Below are 19,554 nucleotides of genomic sequence, written 5' to 3' on the forward strand. Positions count from 1 at the left end.
AAAGAGAACATGCCGTAGAGCTGAGCGTCAATGGAGGAAGACTAAACTTACTATCCACCATGAAATATTAAAAGTCAAAATAACAGAATACAATAACACTGTCCGTCTTGAGAGACGCTGCTATTTCTCTAAGATTATAAATAACAATGCTAGTAATCCCAGAGTCTTATTTTCAACAATTGATCGCCTACTAAACCCAGGTAGCTCAAAGGAATGCCTCCTAAGTGCTTCCAGTGAAACCTGTGAGGCTGTCGCTGTATTTTCAATCAAAAATTAATGATATTAGAAATAACATAGTATATCTCCCCAACACTAAGGATCCTCCTAAACCCCAGCATCCTGTTATAAACAAATTAAACTCTTTCACTAGGATAGATTTACCTGATTTACAAAAATAATCTCTCAATTAAAACCCTCCACCTCGTCCTTGACCCGATACCAACAAGGTTTTTCAAAGAAGTATCAGGCGTGCTAATTGATAATGTTCTGACATAGTAAATTCGTCACTAGATACTGGGGTCTTCCCAGACTGTCTTAAGACTGCTGTAGTTAAACCCCTACTTAAGAAACATAATCTTGACCCTCAGCTCTTGAAAATTTTAGACCCATCTCTAACCTGCCTTCTTAAGTAAAGTTCTAGAGAAGGCAGTCATTATGCAGTTAAATGACCACCTAAATAAACATGCTATTCTTGATAAATTTCAGTCGGTTTTAGAACAAATCACAGCACAGAAACTGCACTTGTTAAAGTAGTAAATGATTTGCGGTGAAATGCAGACAGAGGCCATTTATCTGTTCTCATCCTCTTAGATCTGAGTGCTGCATTTGACACCATTGATCACAACATTCTTAGAAATCGCCTTAGTCAATGGGTGGGCCTCTCTGGCAGTGTCTTAAATTGGTTTGAATCCTACCTGACAGGGAGAAAATTCTTTGTTAGTTGTGGGAATTACAACTCGAAGACACATGATATCCAATATGGTGTTCCACAAGGCTCTATCCTGGGTCGCTGTTATTCTCAATCTACATGCTTCCGTTAGGTCAGATTATCTCAGGGCACAACGTGAGCTACCACAGCTATGCTGATGACACACAGCTGTACTTATCAATAGCACCTGATGACCCTGATTCTATTGATTCACTAACACAATGTCTGACTTGTATCTCAGAATGGATGAATAGTAATTTTCTCAAGTTAAATAAAGAAAACTGAAATTTTAGTGATCAGCAATAATGGATACAATGAGGCTATTAGAAATAAACTGGATACACTAGGATTAAAAGTCAAGACGGAGGTAAAAAGCTTAGGGGTAACAGTTGACTGTAATCTGAATTTTAAATCACATATTAATCAGATCATTAGGACAGCATTTTTTAAGTTAGACCTCTTATATCACTGAAAGATGCTGAGAAATTAATTCACGCGTTTGTTTTCAGTCGACTAGATTACTGTAACGCACTCCTCTCAGGACTACCCAAAAAGATATAAATCGTTTGCAACTAGTGCAGAATGCAGCTGCTAGAATCCTAACTAGGAAAAGAAAATCGAACACATTTCTCCAGTTTTGATGTCACTACACTGGTTACCTGTGTCATTCAGGATTGACTTTAAAATTCTGCTTATGGTTTATAAAGCCTTAAATAATCTCGCCCATCTTATATATCGGAATGTCTGACACCTTATATTCCAAATCGTAACCTCAGATCCTCAAATGAGTGTCTCCTTAGAATTCCAAGAACAAAACTTAAAAGAAGTGGTGAGGCGGCCTTCTGCTGTTATGCACCTAAAATCTGGAATAGCCTGCCAATAGGAATTCGCCAGGCTGATACAGTAGAGCACTTTAAAACACTGCTGAAAACACATTACTTTAACATGGCCTTTTATAACTTCATTTTAACTTAATCCTGATACTCTGTATGTTCAATTCATCATAATAACTATTCATGGTGGCTCTAAAATCGTACTGACCCCTACTCTCTTTTCTGTTTCTTTTTCCGGTTTCTTTGTGGTGGTGGCCTGCCACCTCCACCTACTCAAAGCTTCATGATGCTCCAACAATGATGGATGGATTTAAAGGCAGAACTCTACGTGACCATCAGCATCATAAAGCCCTTCCATGAGAACCCTAAATCCAAAGAGGACTGTTTCATTTATGTTAGGTAGAATGCCCAGAGGGGACTGGGAGGTCTCATGGACTGGAAACACTACAGATTTTATTTTTCTCCAGCCGTCTGGAGTTTTTGTTTTTCTGTCCCCTGGCCATTGAACCTTACTCTTATTCATGTTAATTAATGTTGATTTATTTTGTTTTATAATTGTGTCTTTCATTTTTCTATTCTTTAATATGTAAAGCACTTTGAGCTACTGTTTGTATGAAAATGTGCTATATAAATAAATGTTGTTGTTGCATCACAAACATTAACCTTTACAAATCCCATACCAAATGACATATGAATTGCATGGTACACTGCCAACTTTATCACTGAGGTCTACGTTGATTACTTAGATTTCCACCTATCTCAGATGACTAGCACAGCTAGTATTTTAATAAAATGTTAATCTATCTTTCCTAGGAGCACCATTTAATTTTAATACTGCGTGTAAAGTGTTTATTAAGTAGAAAACAGTAATAAAAGCAAAGTAAATTAAAAACCAAGACAAACCTATGAGTCGTGATATAACACTGCAGTGCTGAGAGCCTCGAGGCGAGTTACTCCATTCTGAAACAAACTGAAAACAGTAATTATTTTTTCCGAACTTAAAAAGTGAGCAGTTGAAATTGACCTTTGTCTCGCCCTCTTCGAGAAACCTCTGGATATCGGCGGTGCCAAAGCCATCTTGTACGAGTATTATTTTCCCATGAGTGGATGCACATGGAGGTGGGATCAGGTGGACTTTCAAGGATGTCTCACAGTTTTTCAAGGAGCTCTCATCAGCTACCAGCTTGTACCCAAAAATCTGAGAAAGAGACAGGTGTCCTGAAGATTTAATCTCCACATCGGAAAAATTGGATCGAAGGGATACTTTAATAAAATCACCATCCGTCATAGAATATGCACAACTGAGCTCCACCCACTGTGACATCAACAGTGCAATCTCCTTCTTTACCATTTGCTTGACCTTGTCAAATTCAATTGACCTCACTTGATTGTATTCCAGAAAAGCGACCTCCAGATAAACTTTCGATGAGGTAACAGAACCCGGACAAAAAGATTCTTCAGAAGAAATCCTGATGCGAAATGACCTCCAAGTGCTGTTGCTGGTCCTCTCCACCCCAATGTGAAAATTGGGCCAGCGCACGTGTAGTACCTCGCTCAACCATGGACCACCACTCTGAGTTCGGTCAGTATTATTATAATCCTCTGCATTATCCTCTTCTTGCAGACGAAACTGAAAACTTCCCGCATACCGGAAGAAGGAGCAGTCAAATTCCACAGTCCCCTCCGATTGGTTCATTGGCACAGGTTTGAGGCCTATTGTTTTATGCAGATCGACGTCCACTAGGATGACAGTTCGCCTGATGGATGACTTGTTGCTTGCTGACAAGAAGTCCACAAAGATGCTGTGGTTGCTTAGAGCAACATGCTGTGTGCTTCGTACATGGATTTCTGCAAAGGCTAAAAAAAACAAAAATTACAAATTACCGGGGGAACACAAAATTTCAGAAATATGTAATAAATAAAAGAGTTCACAGATAATGGCTATCATTAGGATGGAAAGCACTGCAGAATAGATATTCTGATTTCCTCTGTAAAGTCCAAAGGGGTCCAAAGTCGTGACCTGAGTGGTAATGCCCAGAGAGGGCTGGGTGGTCTCGTGGCCTCTGAACTCCTGCAGATTTTATTTTTTCTCTCCAGTCGTCTGGAGTTTTTTTTGTTTTTTCTGTCCTCCCTGGCCATGGGATCTTACTCTTATTCTATGTTAATTAGTGCTGTCTTATTCTAATTCTTACTTTGTCTTTTATTTCTCTTTTCTTTATCATGTAAAGCACTTTGAGCTACATTATTTTTATGAAAATGTGCTAAATAAATAAATGTTGATGTTATTGTTGTAATGTAGTCCTCTATGTGTGTGTGAGTGTGTGTGTGTTTTATAAAGACCTTCTGGGTTTCCTTCCTCTCTGATAAGCAATTCTTTTATTTAGTTATTTTAGATTGAACTGTTCTTAGTAACCCGGAAGTAAAGCAGTTAAGTGGGCGACAGCATAAGAGTTCATTAATACGGGGGAATGCAAACAGTGCGGTTGGAGAACTATTAAGTAAAGAATAAGAGGTTTTAATGAAACTATGCCAACAAAAAGCATGTGCAGAAGCTGAATGAATGAATAAAAGATGATAAAGTGCGATCGATGAATGGACAATGATTTCAAATGGCCTTTGACTGTTACTTACAGAGACGGTTTTCACACTTGATGTGTATAAAATGTGTGTTAGAGTTGATTATTATTGACAAATATGATACTCACAAATTGATTATACACTGATTATATTGAATGACTTCTGCCTTTGTTAAGTGTTAGCTTTTGCCTTTAGCACTCTTAGAAAGCATTTTAATTAACGCCTTCTGATTTGTGACCCAGTCCCGCTGTTACTTTAGCACAAGGTTAAGCACTGATAAGAGAAGCAGTATAATCTAGTTTAGGAGAATCCTGACTCCAAGGGTCCTGTTTATCAATAACTAGCAAGGACATGAGATGTGAAACTAATCACGTACTTCTGTAATTGACGAAGTGTGTTTAAGAAGTGTTACCACCGTCTGTAAGTCAGTCATATCGTTCCATGTACAGAGTGACTCCACTCCAGTGTCAGTAAAGGTATTCTTCATGGGATGAATGTGGCATGTCAGATAATAACACAGGAGTTAAACCTATAAATGAATGAATAAATTAACACAAGTTGTCTAAATATACAGTATGCAGTAATACCACAATTAATGAAGTAGATGCGTTCTGCAATTTTAGTTCATTATAAGAAACTTTGTTACCGGAGGTGGATTTAATGTAGCGAAAATACAAATACGTACAATATCAACTCGGGTGTTCCGAGTGTCGCTGGGCTGAGACTGTCTGCAGTCTCCTTCCTTGGCCACCCTTCAAAGCCATTGCTATTGCCCTGATTTTGCACAGCTCTGGCCATGTGACTTCACGTGCTCTCATTCACCACCTGCATGTCACTCTGTCGGCTGCTCGTCGCACCTCAGCTGGGATTAGAAACAACAGTGTCTGCCTCACTTTCTTCAGCTCTGTGAGATGATCTCGTTTATGATCATTAAGAAGACTCCCCGTCAGCCATGTATCCCGAATAATGGACTTGAAGAGTGCAGAAGCATTTATGAAGTGCTTGCAGGTGCAGTTAAGTGTTCACTGTGTTACGCCAGTCAAATAAAATACAAAACAGTCAGGACATTCACACTGTGAACATGTGCTGCCTGTTTTCTTTTTGCCCATCTTCTTTCCCACACTGACAGCCCATCGGTATGGTGTTTTATGAAGGTGATTGGGAGATTTGTGCTTAATTCAGAAGCAAAACAAAAAAGATGCATTATTCCCAAAGACTGAGAAATAAACTCCAAAACAAAAGATAAACTACCGTATATACTTGTGGACAAGTTCTCCTGCGGATAAGTCGGGACTTGATTTTATCGTATAATTTCTGATATTTTATAATGTCGGTCATATAAGTTGAATGAGGAAAACTCATACTATTGGTCCAAGAGATTATGATATGCTGACGTACACCTGAGAGAGGATCCACGGAGCACATGGCCTTTATTTTCTATGTGAGTGCGGCAATGCGCTGTATCAGCGTGTGCTCCTAACCTCTCCCTCTCTCTCTCTCTATTGTGCCTACATGACCACACGGTAATACCCGATCTATGTGATGTTTGCACTGTTTCGTGTTTTTTGTTTCTCACACCCTCATACACCTTTATCGTAAGAGCACCCCTTATCTACGATGGAGCGTTCGAGCAGAAGAAAATATGAAGTTAGTTATAAATTAAACGTCATTGAATTGGCGAAAGAAACTGGTAACTGTGCTGCTGCAACAAAATTCGATGTGTCTGAGAAACTGATGCGAGATTGGAGGAGGCAAGACTAAAAAAAAAAATTAAGTGTCGCATTTTTGAACGAGCGTATAAATCGGGGCCTGATTTTATGATAAATTTTCTCGGGTTTCAAAACCCAACTTATACGTGAGTATATACGGTAATCAGAGTATAAAAAATGTGTTTTTCTAACCAGAGTACTTAACCCTGATTGCCAAAGTCAACAGCAACAATGTATTTCTTGTATAGCCCAAAATCACACAAGGAATGCCTCAATGGGCTTTAACAGGCATCATTTTCGACAGTCCCCCAGATCTGACTTGCTAAGAAGACAAGAAAAAACTCCCAAAAGTCGTCCACCAAGAAAATCCTATTTATCAACCAAAGCCAATGTACTGAAAGGAAAACCAAATCGTTCAAGAAGACGACCAGTGAGAGATGCCACCGAGACAACAACGGTTGGGCAGGTGCTTCACCAGTCATAGCTTTATGATAGGGAGAGATGGGAAAGGGAAAAAGGCAGAGGACGTCTCATTAGAAGGCACTTGGCAGACTCTGAAATCAGCTGAAAGAAAATTCTATGATCGGATGAGAGCTAAACTGACTTTTTTTGCCCGACAAATGAAAATGTCATGTTTGAACACGGCACATTATCAAAAGCACCATCTCCAACGTGACACATGCTGGGGGCAGTATCAGGCTGTGGAGATGCTTTTCTGCAGCAGGCCCTGGAACACTTGTGAGGGTGAAATGAATGCAGCACATTACAAGGAAATCCGGGAGGAAAACCTAATGTCCTATGGAAGGAACCTGCAACTTGGGAGAAGTAAGACAACAACCTGAAGCATAAAGCTAAAACTCCACAAGAATGGCTTCAAAACAACAATGTGAACGTCCTGGAGTGGCCGTGTCAGAGAATTTGTGGATGGACTTGACAAGTCCCGTTCACTCTCATTTAACATGCAACCTGACAGAACTTGAGCAGTTTATGGAGAAAATATCAAACCTTTTCTAACCCGCTTAGTCCTAAACACTGTTGCAGGGGTCTGTTGGAGCCTGTCCCAGTCAGTATAGGGTGCAAGGCAGGAACAAACCCTGGACAGGGCACCAGTGCATCGCAGGGTGAACATACACACACACACATCAAAAACACATACTAGGGCCATACTGCCTAACCTTCATGGATTGTGGGAGGAAATCAGAGCATCCAAAGGAAACTCATGCAGACACTGAAAGAACATGCAAACTCCACACAGGGAGGACCTGGGACATGAACCCTTATTGTGAGGTAACAGGGCTACCACTGCACCACCATTGCAGTGTGGAGCTGTGCAAAGAGAGACCTGTGGACACAGACTCGAGACATGTCATGGCTGTTAAATGCGGATTTATATTTCTGCATCAAGCCTAAGCTGTAGCTACGCGTAAAGCCCGTGTAACCCACATAGTAGCAACAGTATAGCCTGACCCACACCTTCATTAAAACTACATGTCACCTCAATGTTGACCCGACACTGACCCATACGACTCTGATAGGCCAGTTTTGGTAACTATGTATGTCCTAGAATGCGTTTCAGTACATCTTCTGCTACTCTGAAGAAAAGATGAAGCAGATTGAGAAAAGACTTGTCGGAGATGTTAGAAAATAAATACATTGGTTTGATTCCTCAACAAATTACAGTGTCAAAGACAATCAGATTATGCCCAATTTGGAGCGAGAGGAAGTCGGTGAATGTATTGTGGACGCCTGGAAGGACCGGGAGAGGGACGTACCTCCCCTGGGCCATAAGAGGGCAGCTGTCCTGGTCTGCATGAGGGCTTGGAAGCTCATCCCTGTTGGGGCCCGTGGCCACCACCAGGAGCCCTGGAAGGCAGCACTTCTGCCAAACCAGGAAGTGCTGCCAGGAAGATCATCAGGAAGCACCTGAAGCACATCCGGGTGAACTATAAAAGAGGCCGCCTCACTCCATTCAAGGAGCCGGAGTCGGGTGGAAGAGGACGGAGATTGTGACAGGAGGAGTAGAGGCGGCAGAAGAAAGTCCAAAGAAATAGAGACTGACCTGAGGGTGGGTTTGGCACTGTATTGTGTGTGCATTGTGGATAACAGAAGTAAAACTCATGCGTTTTGGAACATTCTGTGCCGGCCTGTTTGTGCTCGGGTCCAAAGTATGAAAAAGTGGAAAAATGTGAGGGACAAACGCATTCGTCTATTGAAGAAAATGTGTAGCAAGAAGAGCGGTGAGTCTGCCTAAATTTTAACGGGTCATTCGCTTTCCTTGCATGTGACAAAAACCGCCAACTAGTGTTCAGGTTCAGGCGGTGCGATGGATGCTTTTCGATGGTGTAGGCTACATGCATAGCAATGGCGTAGGCTCGGCGCAGAAGTAGAAAAGATCCTAAAGGGGCATCTAGTAAACACTGACTTGAATACTTATACGGTCGATTATTTTGTGCTTTATATTCTAACTAGCAGGGATGCCCAGCTGTCAGGAAAAAGCTGAAACAGTTTCCATGTATTATTTGGCAATTCATTTATTATTTGAATATTGTTCAAATATCAAACTGCCATTATTAATGAATAACAGATTAAGAGTGCCTTTTCACACACAACGTTCTCGTTTCGCCATTAGGAGCAAGAATGTATAAATTCTTTTCTGATCCTACTCTGGAACAGGCGACATATACAGTAGCTGGCCGTGTGAACAGCGCAGTTCTTTGAGGTAAACTCCAGTAACTTTAAGTGATGGTCCTTGTGCTTTACAGTATGTTTGGACGTCGCAAATGCAAGACGTACTGGAAATTGAAGTCGCTTGAATTCAAAAGGGGAGTTATACGTGAAATCAGAGCTATATGTGGAATGAAAACATCCTCTCCCTTTCCGATTCTGGTTAGAATAGTGGCCTCAATCACGTGTGGATGACGTGACAGTGCTGCCACATTTCTCACAACCTCGCTATAGAATTTTGTTTCCAAGTTAAATTAGAAGTTACCGTTTAAGAGTTTTCCTTAATTTTTTTAATCATTCTGAGACATTTATATTTTTTTAGCTTTTCAATATTTGCTCTTCTTCTCATTTGGTAATTGCATTGTGATGAACATCGGGACAGATAAACTTTCTTGCTTATTTCTTTCATTAATTTTGACCACTTTGGAGAAATCTGTTTTCACTTCGACATTAAAGAAACTTTTTCTGTTGATCGTTGTCAGAAATTCCAGATTCAGTCTGCTGGAATTCAATCTTGTATAACAATAAAATGTGAGAACTTCCAAGGGGGTGAAGACATTTTATAGGCGCTAGCAACAGTACATGTGCTGCAGGGGAAGTGAAGAGTGACAGCCAAATCAGCAAATGCTGTAGCAGTCAGATGTTTAACTTCATGAAGCCAATTAGCCTGCAAAGCGGAATACTTGAAGGATTTAAGGGGGCTAATCTGGGTTCAGAGGGTCAAAGGAAACATCTTAACCTCTGACTGGAGAAGAGCGAAAGAAGCAGACATGGCCTAAAGCGAAGGTGAGCTAATGCTGGCTTTACTGCCTTTCTTATCTGTTGTGCCGTGTAGTTACAGTCAAGATGGCCAGAAGAGAATCAGAAAGATTCAGAGAAAGATTTGACACATCTAAAATAGTGCTGGCTACAGGACAGCAATCAGATCAGCGGAACAATACTCACGTGCAAAGGAAAAACCAAATCACTGTTATTATTTTCAAAATTGAGTTTTTTAGTTTTTGGAGTTACTCCTGATGTTATAAGGTGGTGGCGATGGCCAAATATGTCTTCATTCCGGTCATAGCATGATGGAAGAAGCTACAAGGTACACAGGATTATACAAACTGCAAGATAAAAACCTGGCAACACCACTGACCGATGAGAAAAGACCGCCTACCAATAAAAACGTCAGATTACGATCACGTGATTTAAATGCCGCAACTGTGTGATTTAAATGGCAGGTGTTGTTGATTCGTGTAAAAACAATATTGTGTACGTGAAGCTCAGGAAAAATGAAATCTAGAAATTGTTAATTATAGGGGGGCGACATCATTTTCTCAAGATGAGACATACAAGGTTTTTCCATAGTTGTTGAGAATACTTGAGGGGCTTAAAGACGAAGCCTTAAGGAAGATTACTTTAAAAAACGGTACTTTTGGTTTATGTGCTGACAGCACAGAGGCTACAGATAAAGCCTCGATGTCTGGGGGTCTACCTGATGGTGTGGGAACTGCGAGTCTGTCTGTGTTGGTCAATGGACTGTAGTATAAATGCACCTCATTGTGAAAGGGCCGACTTGTGGTGAGTCGGGATGGCAGGCCAACCAACCTGTCGTATAAAATAATAAACTAGGGGGCTTGCCCACCCCTGGGTTTGGTTAACCGGATATACATTTGAAGGAGATCGCTATTTTCATGGGAATTGTTACATATGTATTGTTTTCACTTTTACTTTAAAACAATAGTAAAAACAACATTTGGAATTAACTTTTCTTCAAGATCACAGTGAATTTTGATTCCATGTTTGGACTTACATCGTGACAACGCAACGTATAAATGCCTGTGAGTGAATATCGTTTCTTTCTCTCTAATAAATAAAATGACTTTCTCAAATGTTGGTCCATGCTCTTTCTTCGCTTTGTCGTCGACGTGTCATCTAGAACGTATAAAATTATTGTCCTGATAAAATTTATAGAGAGCTGAGAGCGCAGGAAGTGTATCTGACAAAAGCATTCACACGACTGAGGTTAGATGTCCGTGGTGTTGTTTGAAAACAGTTGTAAGTAGGGCGTGACTTGAAAGAATCTCATGTTAAAAGTCCCCGTCTCACAGGACTTCATACTGTGTTAGTGTTTTTGGAATCTTTTAATTCTCACTGGCAAAACGAATTAGACAATCTACAAGTCTCTGACTTGAGGTTTAAATCTGAACAATATATTTGATCTCTTTTCGCTCTTCCGTCATTTCACCGAGTAATAATTTCCATTTGTTTGCACTAATACAATCTTTCCTATCCTTTATTTGAGACTTTCGAATTTTAGTACTTCCATTATCTCTAACCTGCTCTGCATGTGTATCGCGCCAACATTTTTGATATTCTTTATGATGTTCTACTTTGTCATCTAATCTTTGTCCTTTATTTCCGGCCTGGGCCTGGTTAAATCTCTTTCTCGCGGGACGTACAAGTGTCTCTCTGAGAAAATCACGTCTCATCTCCTTCCAAGATTTTTTTTATAATAGAGAGAAATAATAATTCTTCATATCGATATAGCACTGTTCTCACTCTTTAAAGTGAATGGGGAGTCACTTCAGGCTTCAGTAATGCTCACCACACATTAGCTGTTAGGTGGTGAAGGGGTTAGGCGATAGTTAGCCAATTAGAGACAGGGGATAATTAGGGGGCCAGAATGACCCCCTTCTAAATATTTAATTCTGCTGACTGGCATCGTGCTGCATGACTACGTCTCTCCTCAACATTTTGATATTTTCTGGTACTCTTACAGTTCTCAGTGGTCCAAACATGTCCTCCACACTACCAGTAGATTGAAATTTATGCTGGCCCTTTCATATAGTGTGATGAGAGTCACCAAAGCACCTTAAACCTGATGAAGCATCTTCCTTGCACCTCTTCTGCAGGGTGGCATGGTGGCGAAGTGTTAGTGCCGCTTCTTTGTAGTAAGGAGACCAGGGTTTGCCTTCCGGTTCCTCCTTGCATGTTTGAATGTTCTACTCGTGTTTGCGTGGGTTTCCTCCCAAAGTCCAAAGACATGCAAGTTATGTGAATTGGTGACACTAAATTGACCATAGCGTGTGTGTGTGTGTGTGTGAGGGTATGTGTGTGAAGATGTGAGTGTTCGCCCTGCAATGGACTTGCACCTTATCCAGGGTTTTTTTCTTGTCTTGTGCCCTATGTCATAGGCTCCAGCTCCCCCTCGCAACAGGTCGTATAAGAACAGATTAGAAAATTGACATGACATGACCTCTACCAGATTTTGATTCAATGTACACCTGAAGGGGTGGCACGGTGGCTAAGGGGTAGCGCTGTTGCCTCGCAGTTCGGAGACCTGGGTTCACTTCCTGGGTCCTCCCTGCGTGGAGTTTGTATGTTCTCCCCGTGTCTGCGTGGGTTTCCTCCCACAGTCCAAAGACATGCAGGTTAGGTGGATTGGCGATCCTAAATTGTGCTTGGTGTGTGTGTGTCTGTGCCCTGTGGTGGGCTGGCACCCTGCCCGGGGTTTGTTTCCTGCCTTGCGCCCTGTGTTGGCTGGGATTGGCTCCAGCAGACCCCCGTGACCCTGTAGTTAGGATATAGTGGGTTGGATAATAGATGGATGGATGTACACCGGAATGGCGAGCACATCATCAGCTATTAACCATGGCCACTGAAACTGCTTTTAGTATACAACATACCCCAATCGTATTCACTCGCCCCATCAGTTCATTTAATTTTGACATTTCAAACTGGTCCCGCGGTTCCCTCACACTACAATCTCAACTGTCATTCCCTTCTCTCGTCCTCATTCTTATTCATATCTTTTCTTTCTTCATCATCACAGTTCACTTGTTTCATAAGTGCAAGATGAATGTCAGGTTATATATAGCACCCTGATGTGTGGAGCACAAGTCCAAGGAGGTGATGCTGAAGCTTTATAACACACTGGTGAGGCTTCATCTGGAGTACTGGGTGCAGTTTGGGTCTCCAGGCTACTAAAAGGACATAACAGCACTAGAAAAGGTCCAGAGAAGAGCGACTAGGCTGATTCAGGGGTTACAGAGGATAAATTATGAAGAAAGATTAAAAGAACTGAACTTTGGGGAGTTGAGTGTGCAATTACAATATTGTGTTTAGAGTTTGGAAATGAAGTTTAATTTCAAGAAGCGTGTCTAAGCAATCAAGAGAAACTGTGATACAGCATTGTGGCATAGCGGGTCCACAGCTCCCATCAAAAAGGCCACTTTTAAATAAATACTCACCACACTTGTGGCTTAGCGAGGGGGCGAGGTGGTGTGAGGCCGAAGCACTTCCTGGGGAGTTTGTGATGTGGGCGTTTCTCACCCAAGTGCACAGATGAGAAACGGTCCGCATCCGTAATTGTTCCCAGGAGCTGCTGATTGCCACGACTACCGCCTCCTCTTCATAAATAAGAAGCACGAGTCGGCTAAAGGGGAAGAAAAAAAAAAGAAAGACAACAGGAAAGAACGGGAGGTTGCAGAAGGAGGCAAGAAGCAGCGAGGAGAGAGAGCCGGTGTGAGGGAGAAGGAGAGCGAACGCGCGAGCAAGTGCAGGCTCGATGTAGCAGAGGCAACTGGAAGGAGAGCCCCGAGAAAGAGTGTTAGGCCGACAATAGGTGGGGCTGAAGGAAGCGGTCGCTCCAGCTGAGCGATCAAGGAGCTGGAGTGACCGGCAAGGACGACGACTGGCCATGGAAGATAGCGGGAGTCGAGGAGACTTTGGGCTGGTTTAGCCCCAGCGTGAGCGCCTTGGCCGCTGGGGAAATAACCCAAGTCTTGGTCCGGTCTGGAGCCCGGCGTAGCCAGGGATCGGAGTGAAAGGCAGCTGTTCCTGCAGGTAGGCGACTCTCCTGTTGTGAAGCCCTATGGGAGAAGCAGGGGAGCCACCAAGTAGAAAAGACAGCATGAAGACACCGTGCTTTGGATATTGTAAAGGAGACCGCTTCATGCCATTGTTTTAACCTCGTCATTTTAAAGGATTTATTATTTTTAACCTCCACTTCACTTCTGTTTTAATGGATTATTTACTTCATGACTTTTGAAGCACTGCACTTATTTACAAACCGAATTCCAAAAAAGCTGGCACACTATACAAATCGTGAATAAAAACTGAATGCAATGATGTGGAGGTGCCAACTTCTAATATTTTATTCAGAATAGAACATAAATCACGGAACAAAAGTTTAAACTGAGAAAATGTATCATTTTAAGGGAAAAATATGTTGATTCAGAATTTCATGGTGTCAACAAATCCCAAAAAAGTTGGGACAAGGCCATTTTGACCACTGTGTGGCATCTCCCCTTCTTCTTAAAACGCTCAACAGACGTCTGGGGACCGAGGAGACCAGTTTCTCAAGTTTAGAAATAGGAATGCTCTCCCATTCTTGTCTAATACAGGCCTCTAACTGTTCAATCGTCTTGGGCCTTCTTTGTCGCACCTTCCTCTTTATGATGCGCCAAATGTTCTCTATAGGTGAAAGATCTGGACTGCAGACTGGCCATTTCAGTACCCGGATCCTTCTCCTACGCAGCCATGATGTTGTGATTGATGCAGAATGTGGTCTGGCGTTATCTTGTTGAAAAATGCAGGGTCTTCCCTGAAAGAGATGACGTCTGGATGGGAGCATATGTTGTTCTAGAACCTGAATATATTTTTCTGCATTGATGGGGCCTTTCCAGACATGCAAGCTGCCCATGCCATACGCACTCATGCAACCCCATACCATCAGAGATGCAGGCTTCTGAACTGAGCGTTGATAACAACTTGGGTTGTCCTTGTCCTCTTTGGTCCGGATGACATGGCGTCCCAGATTTCCAAAAGAACTTGAATCGTGACTCGTCTGACCACAGAACAGTCTTCCATTTTGCCACACTCCATTTTAAATGATCCCTGGCCCAGTGACAACGCCTGAGCTTGTGGATCTTGCTTAGAAATGGCTTCTTCTTTGCACTGTAGAGTTTCAGCTGGCAACGGCGGATGGCACGGTGGATTGTGTTCACTGACAATGGTTTCTGGAAGTATTCCTGAGCCCATTCTGTGATTTCCTTTACAGTAGCATTCCTGTTTGTGGTGCAGTGTCGTTTAAGGGCCCGGAGATCACGGGCATCCAGTATGGTTTTACGGCCTTGACCCTTACGCACAGAGATTGTTCCAGATTCTCTGAATCTTCGGATGATGTTATGCACAGTTGATGATGATAGATGCAAAGTCTTTGCAATTTTTCGCTGGGTAACACCTTTCTGATATTGCTCCACTATCTTTCTGCGCAACATTGTGGGAATTGGTGATCCTTTACCCATCTTGGCCTCTGAGAGACACTGCCACTCTGAGAAGCTCTTTTATACCCAATCATGTTGCCAATTGACCTAATTAGTGTTTATTGGTCTTCCAGCTCTTTGTTATGCTCAAATTGACTTTTTCCAGCCTCTTATTGCTACTTGTCCCAACTTTTTTGGGATTTGTTGACACCGTGAAATTTTGAATCAACATATTTTTCCTTTAAAATGATACATTTACTCGGATTAAACGTTTGATCTGTCATACATTCTATTACAAATAAAATATTGACATTTGCCATCTCCACATCATTGCATTCAGTTTTTATTCACAATTTGTTTAGTGTCCCAACTTTTTTGGAATCCGGTTTGTATTTGAACACTTTGTTTTTGTTGATTGTTTTTAATTAAAGCACTTTCCACTTTTGCACCATCCCCTTGCTTTGTTGTGCCTCACTGCCTAGCTCATCGGTAACATTACTGACGGTGCAGGGTTCAAGGGCTCCCGGATAGATGGATGGGAGCGTGGAGCGAACCCGCATCGTCACAAGCATTTCTCAACCGTTTTGGAATTGTGACCCACATTTTTCCATGTAAGTTTTTTTGTGACCCAATGGGGTACACCTTGGTTAAATTCAAACATGATTCACGAAATTAACTCTTTTAGGGCTAATTTTTTTTTTTGTTTGTTTCTTATCTCCCAGGGCTGAATATTTTTCCAAAAACTAACATTTTTTAAAAAAAAACACAAAGCAATTGTTTAACATATCAAATCAACAAAAAATATTTACTTTTGACAAATGTTACTGTCTTGCATGTTGTATGAGCCTGCATACTCTATGATTTCACGTACATATCACATACATTTTACACAGCAAAGTCCTGCGCAGTCTGATCTCGCTCAAAGCAGCCAATTTCAGTCATTGCCACATTGCACTGCTTACAATACGTGTTGCTTTGGTGCCTACTTTTCAATTGTCTGTTGCTGCACTTTCTCACATATATTGTTAGTGTGTACTGTTAAGAGACAAGTCACCCTTTTGCCATCGTGCCATTCCACTGCCACCAAGTTTTCTGCCCGCATGAAAACCGTATTGTCACCTCTTTTCACCTCATATTTATCCCACGCAAACCTTGCCGTAGATGCATCGGCTGCGCAAAGCGCTCAACTGGCAGCAGATCCGCTGGCGCGGCATCGGCTGGTGTTTGATCAGCTGATGCCGGCTTCTCACTCTCTTGCTCGATCTCCTGATCACTGTCAATAAAACAGGAGTCCGACTCCGCAATAATACGCAAAACATTGTCTGCCGAGTGTTTTCTTTCCTGCACTCACTTCGCTCCCTTGTCACATGGCGATGCCATCTTGCCATTGTTTACATTTTGCAACTCGCGCACACGCTAGGATTAGTTGCCAAGTCAACGAGTCTAGCATTCCTCCAAGCACAGAGGGAATGCCTGTGAGTGACAGTGAGATTTGTCACCATTAACATCTGATTATCGCCCTCTATCCCTGGATGTCGACATTAGTCGACATGCGCCCTCAACCCATCCTGTCGACAAAAGTCGACATCCGCCCTAAAAGAGCTAAGAAAAGACATGATTGAGTTGGTTTTTTTTTTTAATTATGAAGGGAATTAGTCCAGTGGATCGAGACTGTGATTTTAAAATAAGTTCATCAAGAACACGGGGACACAGTTGGAAATTTGTTAAGGGGAAATTTTGCACAAACATTAGGAAGTTTTTCTTTACACAAAGAACAATATGGCGCTTTTCCACTGCATAGTACGGCACAGCACGGTTCAGTACAGCTCACCTTGGTTCGGCTCGGTTTGCGTTTCGACTGCAGTTTAGCACCGCCTTAGAGTGGGCGGGATTATTCACGTGTCGTTATAGTTGCGCCGCCTCTACTGCCGTGACATCATCGTAAACGCGCCACAAACAAACACAACAATGGAGCCGTGTGCGCCCAAGAGCTTAGTGACCTCCTGAAAAACTTTTTCATTCCGCATCGCCCCATCCAGCTCTCGCTGGATCCGCTCCTCGGCTACCAACGAGAGGAACGTCTGTACTTCCTCAATAGACCACGAAACAGCCATTTTTGGTTAAAACAAAATGGTGCGTCCGAACCTTCGCTGGCTATGCTAAAAATCTAGCGGGTCTGTTGTGTCTCGTGTCGCAAGTTCAGTGACACAGTAATGACGATTTTCTCCGGCCAACCAGTGACCAGCAGAGTTTACACGTCACGTTTTGGTAATGGTTCGGCACGCTTGGAACCTCGGCTGAGGTGGTACTAAAAAAACGACCAGGTACCAGGTACTGTTCCCAGTGGAAAACCCCCCAAAAGTGAGCTGAACTGAACCGTGTCGTGCCGTACTATGCAGTGGAAAAGCGCCATTAGACTCTTGGAATAAGCTACCAAGTAGTGTGGTAGACAGTAAGACGTTAGCGACTTTCAAAACTCGACTTGATGTTATTTTAGAAGAAATAAGTGGATAGGACCGGGGAGCTTTGTTGGGCTGAATGGTCTGTTCTCATCCAGAGTGTTCAAATGTTCTATTCTGAGAGTGAAGCATAAAAAAAAACTGGCAAGGTAGCAACAAAAATCTGGGATACTTTACCATTAGGGATAACGGCAATACAATTTAATACTTCACAGAACTGCTGAAAACTCACTTCTCTAATCTGGCCTTCTCTTGGCCACTTAACAACAACAACATTTATTTCTATAGCACATTTTCATACAAATGATGTAACTCAAAGCGCTTTACATGATGATGAGAACTTGAGTTACTAATATCATGAAAACAAGTACAAGAAGGAAATGGCTTCTTTGTCATCACGTGAGATGATGAGACAGATATAGAAGAGTCTGGTAGAGAAGTTTGTTTAGTGGTGCAAAGAGAATTGTATTCATCTGAACATCTGTAAAACCAAGGAACTGGTGATTGACCTTCACCGGACCAAAGCGCTTATGTCTGGTCATTAATTCAATGAGTGGATGTAAAGGTGGTCCACTCTTACAAGTACTTGGGGGTCCACATCAGTGACAGGTTGGACTGATCTCAGAACACAGAGGAACTATAGAAGAAAGGGCACAGCAAGCTCTTCATCCTTAGAAGACTGCATTTAGTGGTAGTGACATACCTTCACATCTTCTCCAACTCTGGGATGGCCAGTGGGATTTTCTGTTCTGTGGTGCGCTGGTAACAAAACTTCAAGAGAGGCCCAGCGAATCAACAAGCTAACTAAAAGTACAGCCTCAGTTACGGTACACACTCAGGACTCCCCGCAGGTCGTAGCAAAGGAGAGAATTAAAACAAAACTGAGTGCCATTATGAACAATGCTGCACATCCTCTCTGTGACACAACAACACTGAGGACTTTCAGCCAATGAATCATTCAGCAGAAGTGTGTCAAGAAATGCAACATGGGGGCTTCTAAACCAGCAGCAATACACCTGTATAGAGCCTCACTGGGACAGGGACTGGGACTGCCAAGTTTGAAGTTTTCTTTCTGTTTATTTTTCTTGCTTTATAGTCATTCTGGTGTGTGTCCAGACCAGAGTGTATATGTGTGTGTATTTACTTACTTATTTATCTACCTGTTTACATATTTATTTATTTATTTATTTAAAGAGGTTCTGAAAAAACCCAAATCAAATTCTGTCTAATCTAATCTAAAAGTGTTTTATAGGTGGCTCTCTTATCACTACTGCTGTGCATTTTCTTTTTTCTGGTAGTCTATGGTGGTGCCACACACCACGTCCCCCCTGGCCTTATATGCCCCAAGAGTATCCTCCAGTTGTGACATATTCCTCAACTGTAGCATACCCGCGGGCCTGGGTGGTCTTTTGACCAGGAAACCCCTGTAGATTTTTTTTTTTATTTCTCCTGCTTATCTACAGTTTCTTTTTCCTTTTCATCCTCTCCGGCCATCCATCCATCCATCCATTATCCAACCCGCTATATCCTAACTACAGGGTCACAGGGGTCTGCTGGAGCCAATCCCAGCCAACACAGGCTGCAAGGCAGGAAACAAACCTCACGCAGGGCCCAAGCCCACTGCACTCTCCAGCCATGTGTCCTTCAAACATATCTTTAGACACTTGAAAACAAAAAAAGGAATCTATTTTTTTTTCTAATACTTGCCAGTCCACGCTATGTAAATATGTGGTTCACCGACAAAAGCGCGATAGACATATGCGCCCCGACAAAACCGAGACGGACAAATGCGCCCTGACAAAATCGCGAGAGAGGCCAAGAGAGTGGGACGCCCTTGCTGCAATTCTTCCTACATATGCAGGGCGTGATCTTAAGGACTATCTGCGTGCCGTGCTGATGGCATGCCGCGTCTCATAATATTGACTTCTAAAATAAACATTATTACAGTATATGTGCTTTAAACTAGTAATTCATATTTAATGAAACTTTCTCGATTTTGTCGGGATGATTTTGACGGCACGTTTTAATCGGTGCTATTTTGTCGGCGCGCATATGTCTATCGCGCAAATGTCG

The 19,554-nt window shown here is 42.2% G+C and overlaps 1 protein-coding gene across 2 annotated transcripts in view; it reads right to left on the reverse strand.

The window, feature by feature from the left end:
- LOC120524033 (thrombospondin type-1 domain-containing protein 1) overlaps window positions 1-19,554 on the reverse strand; it is a 56,437-nt gene that overhangs the window by 24,568 nt on the left and 12,315 nt on the right. For both annotated transcript variants that reach the window (XM_039745845.1, XM_039745847.1), the window contains exon 3: window positions 2,665-3,618. In XM_039745845.1, coding sequence (XP_039601779.1) covers window positions 2,665-3,618 — 954 coding nt within the window. The remainder of the gene's footprint in view (window positions 1-2,664; window positions 3,619-19,554) is intronic.

The sequence above is a fragment of the Polypterus senegalus genome, chromosome 2 (assembly GCF_016835505.1).
Source record: "Polypterus senegalus isolate Bchr_013 chromosome 2, ASM1683550v1, whole genome shotgun sequence".
Classification (NCBI taxonomy): domain Eukaryota; kingdom Metazoa; phylum Chordata; class Cladistia; order Polypteriformes; family Polypteridae; genus Polypterus; species Polypterus senegalus.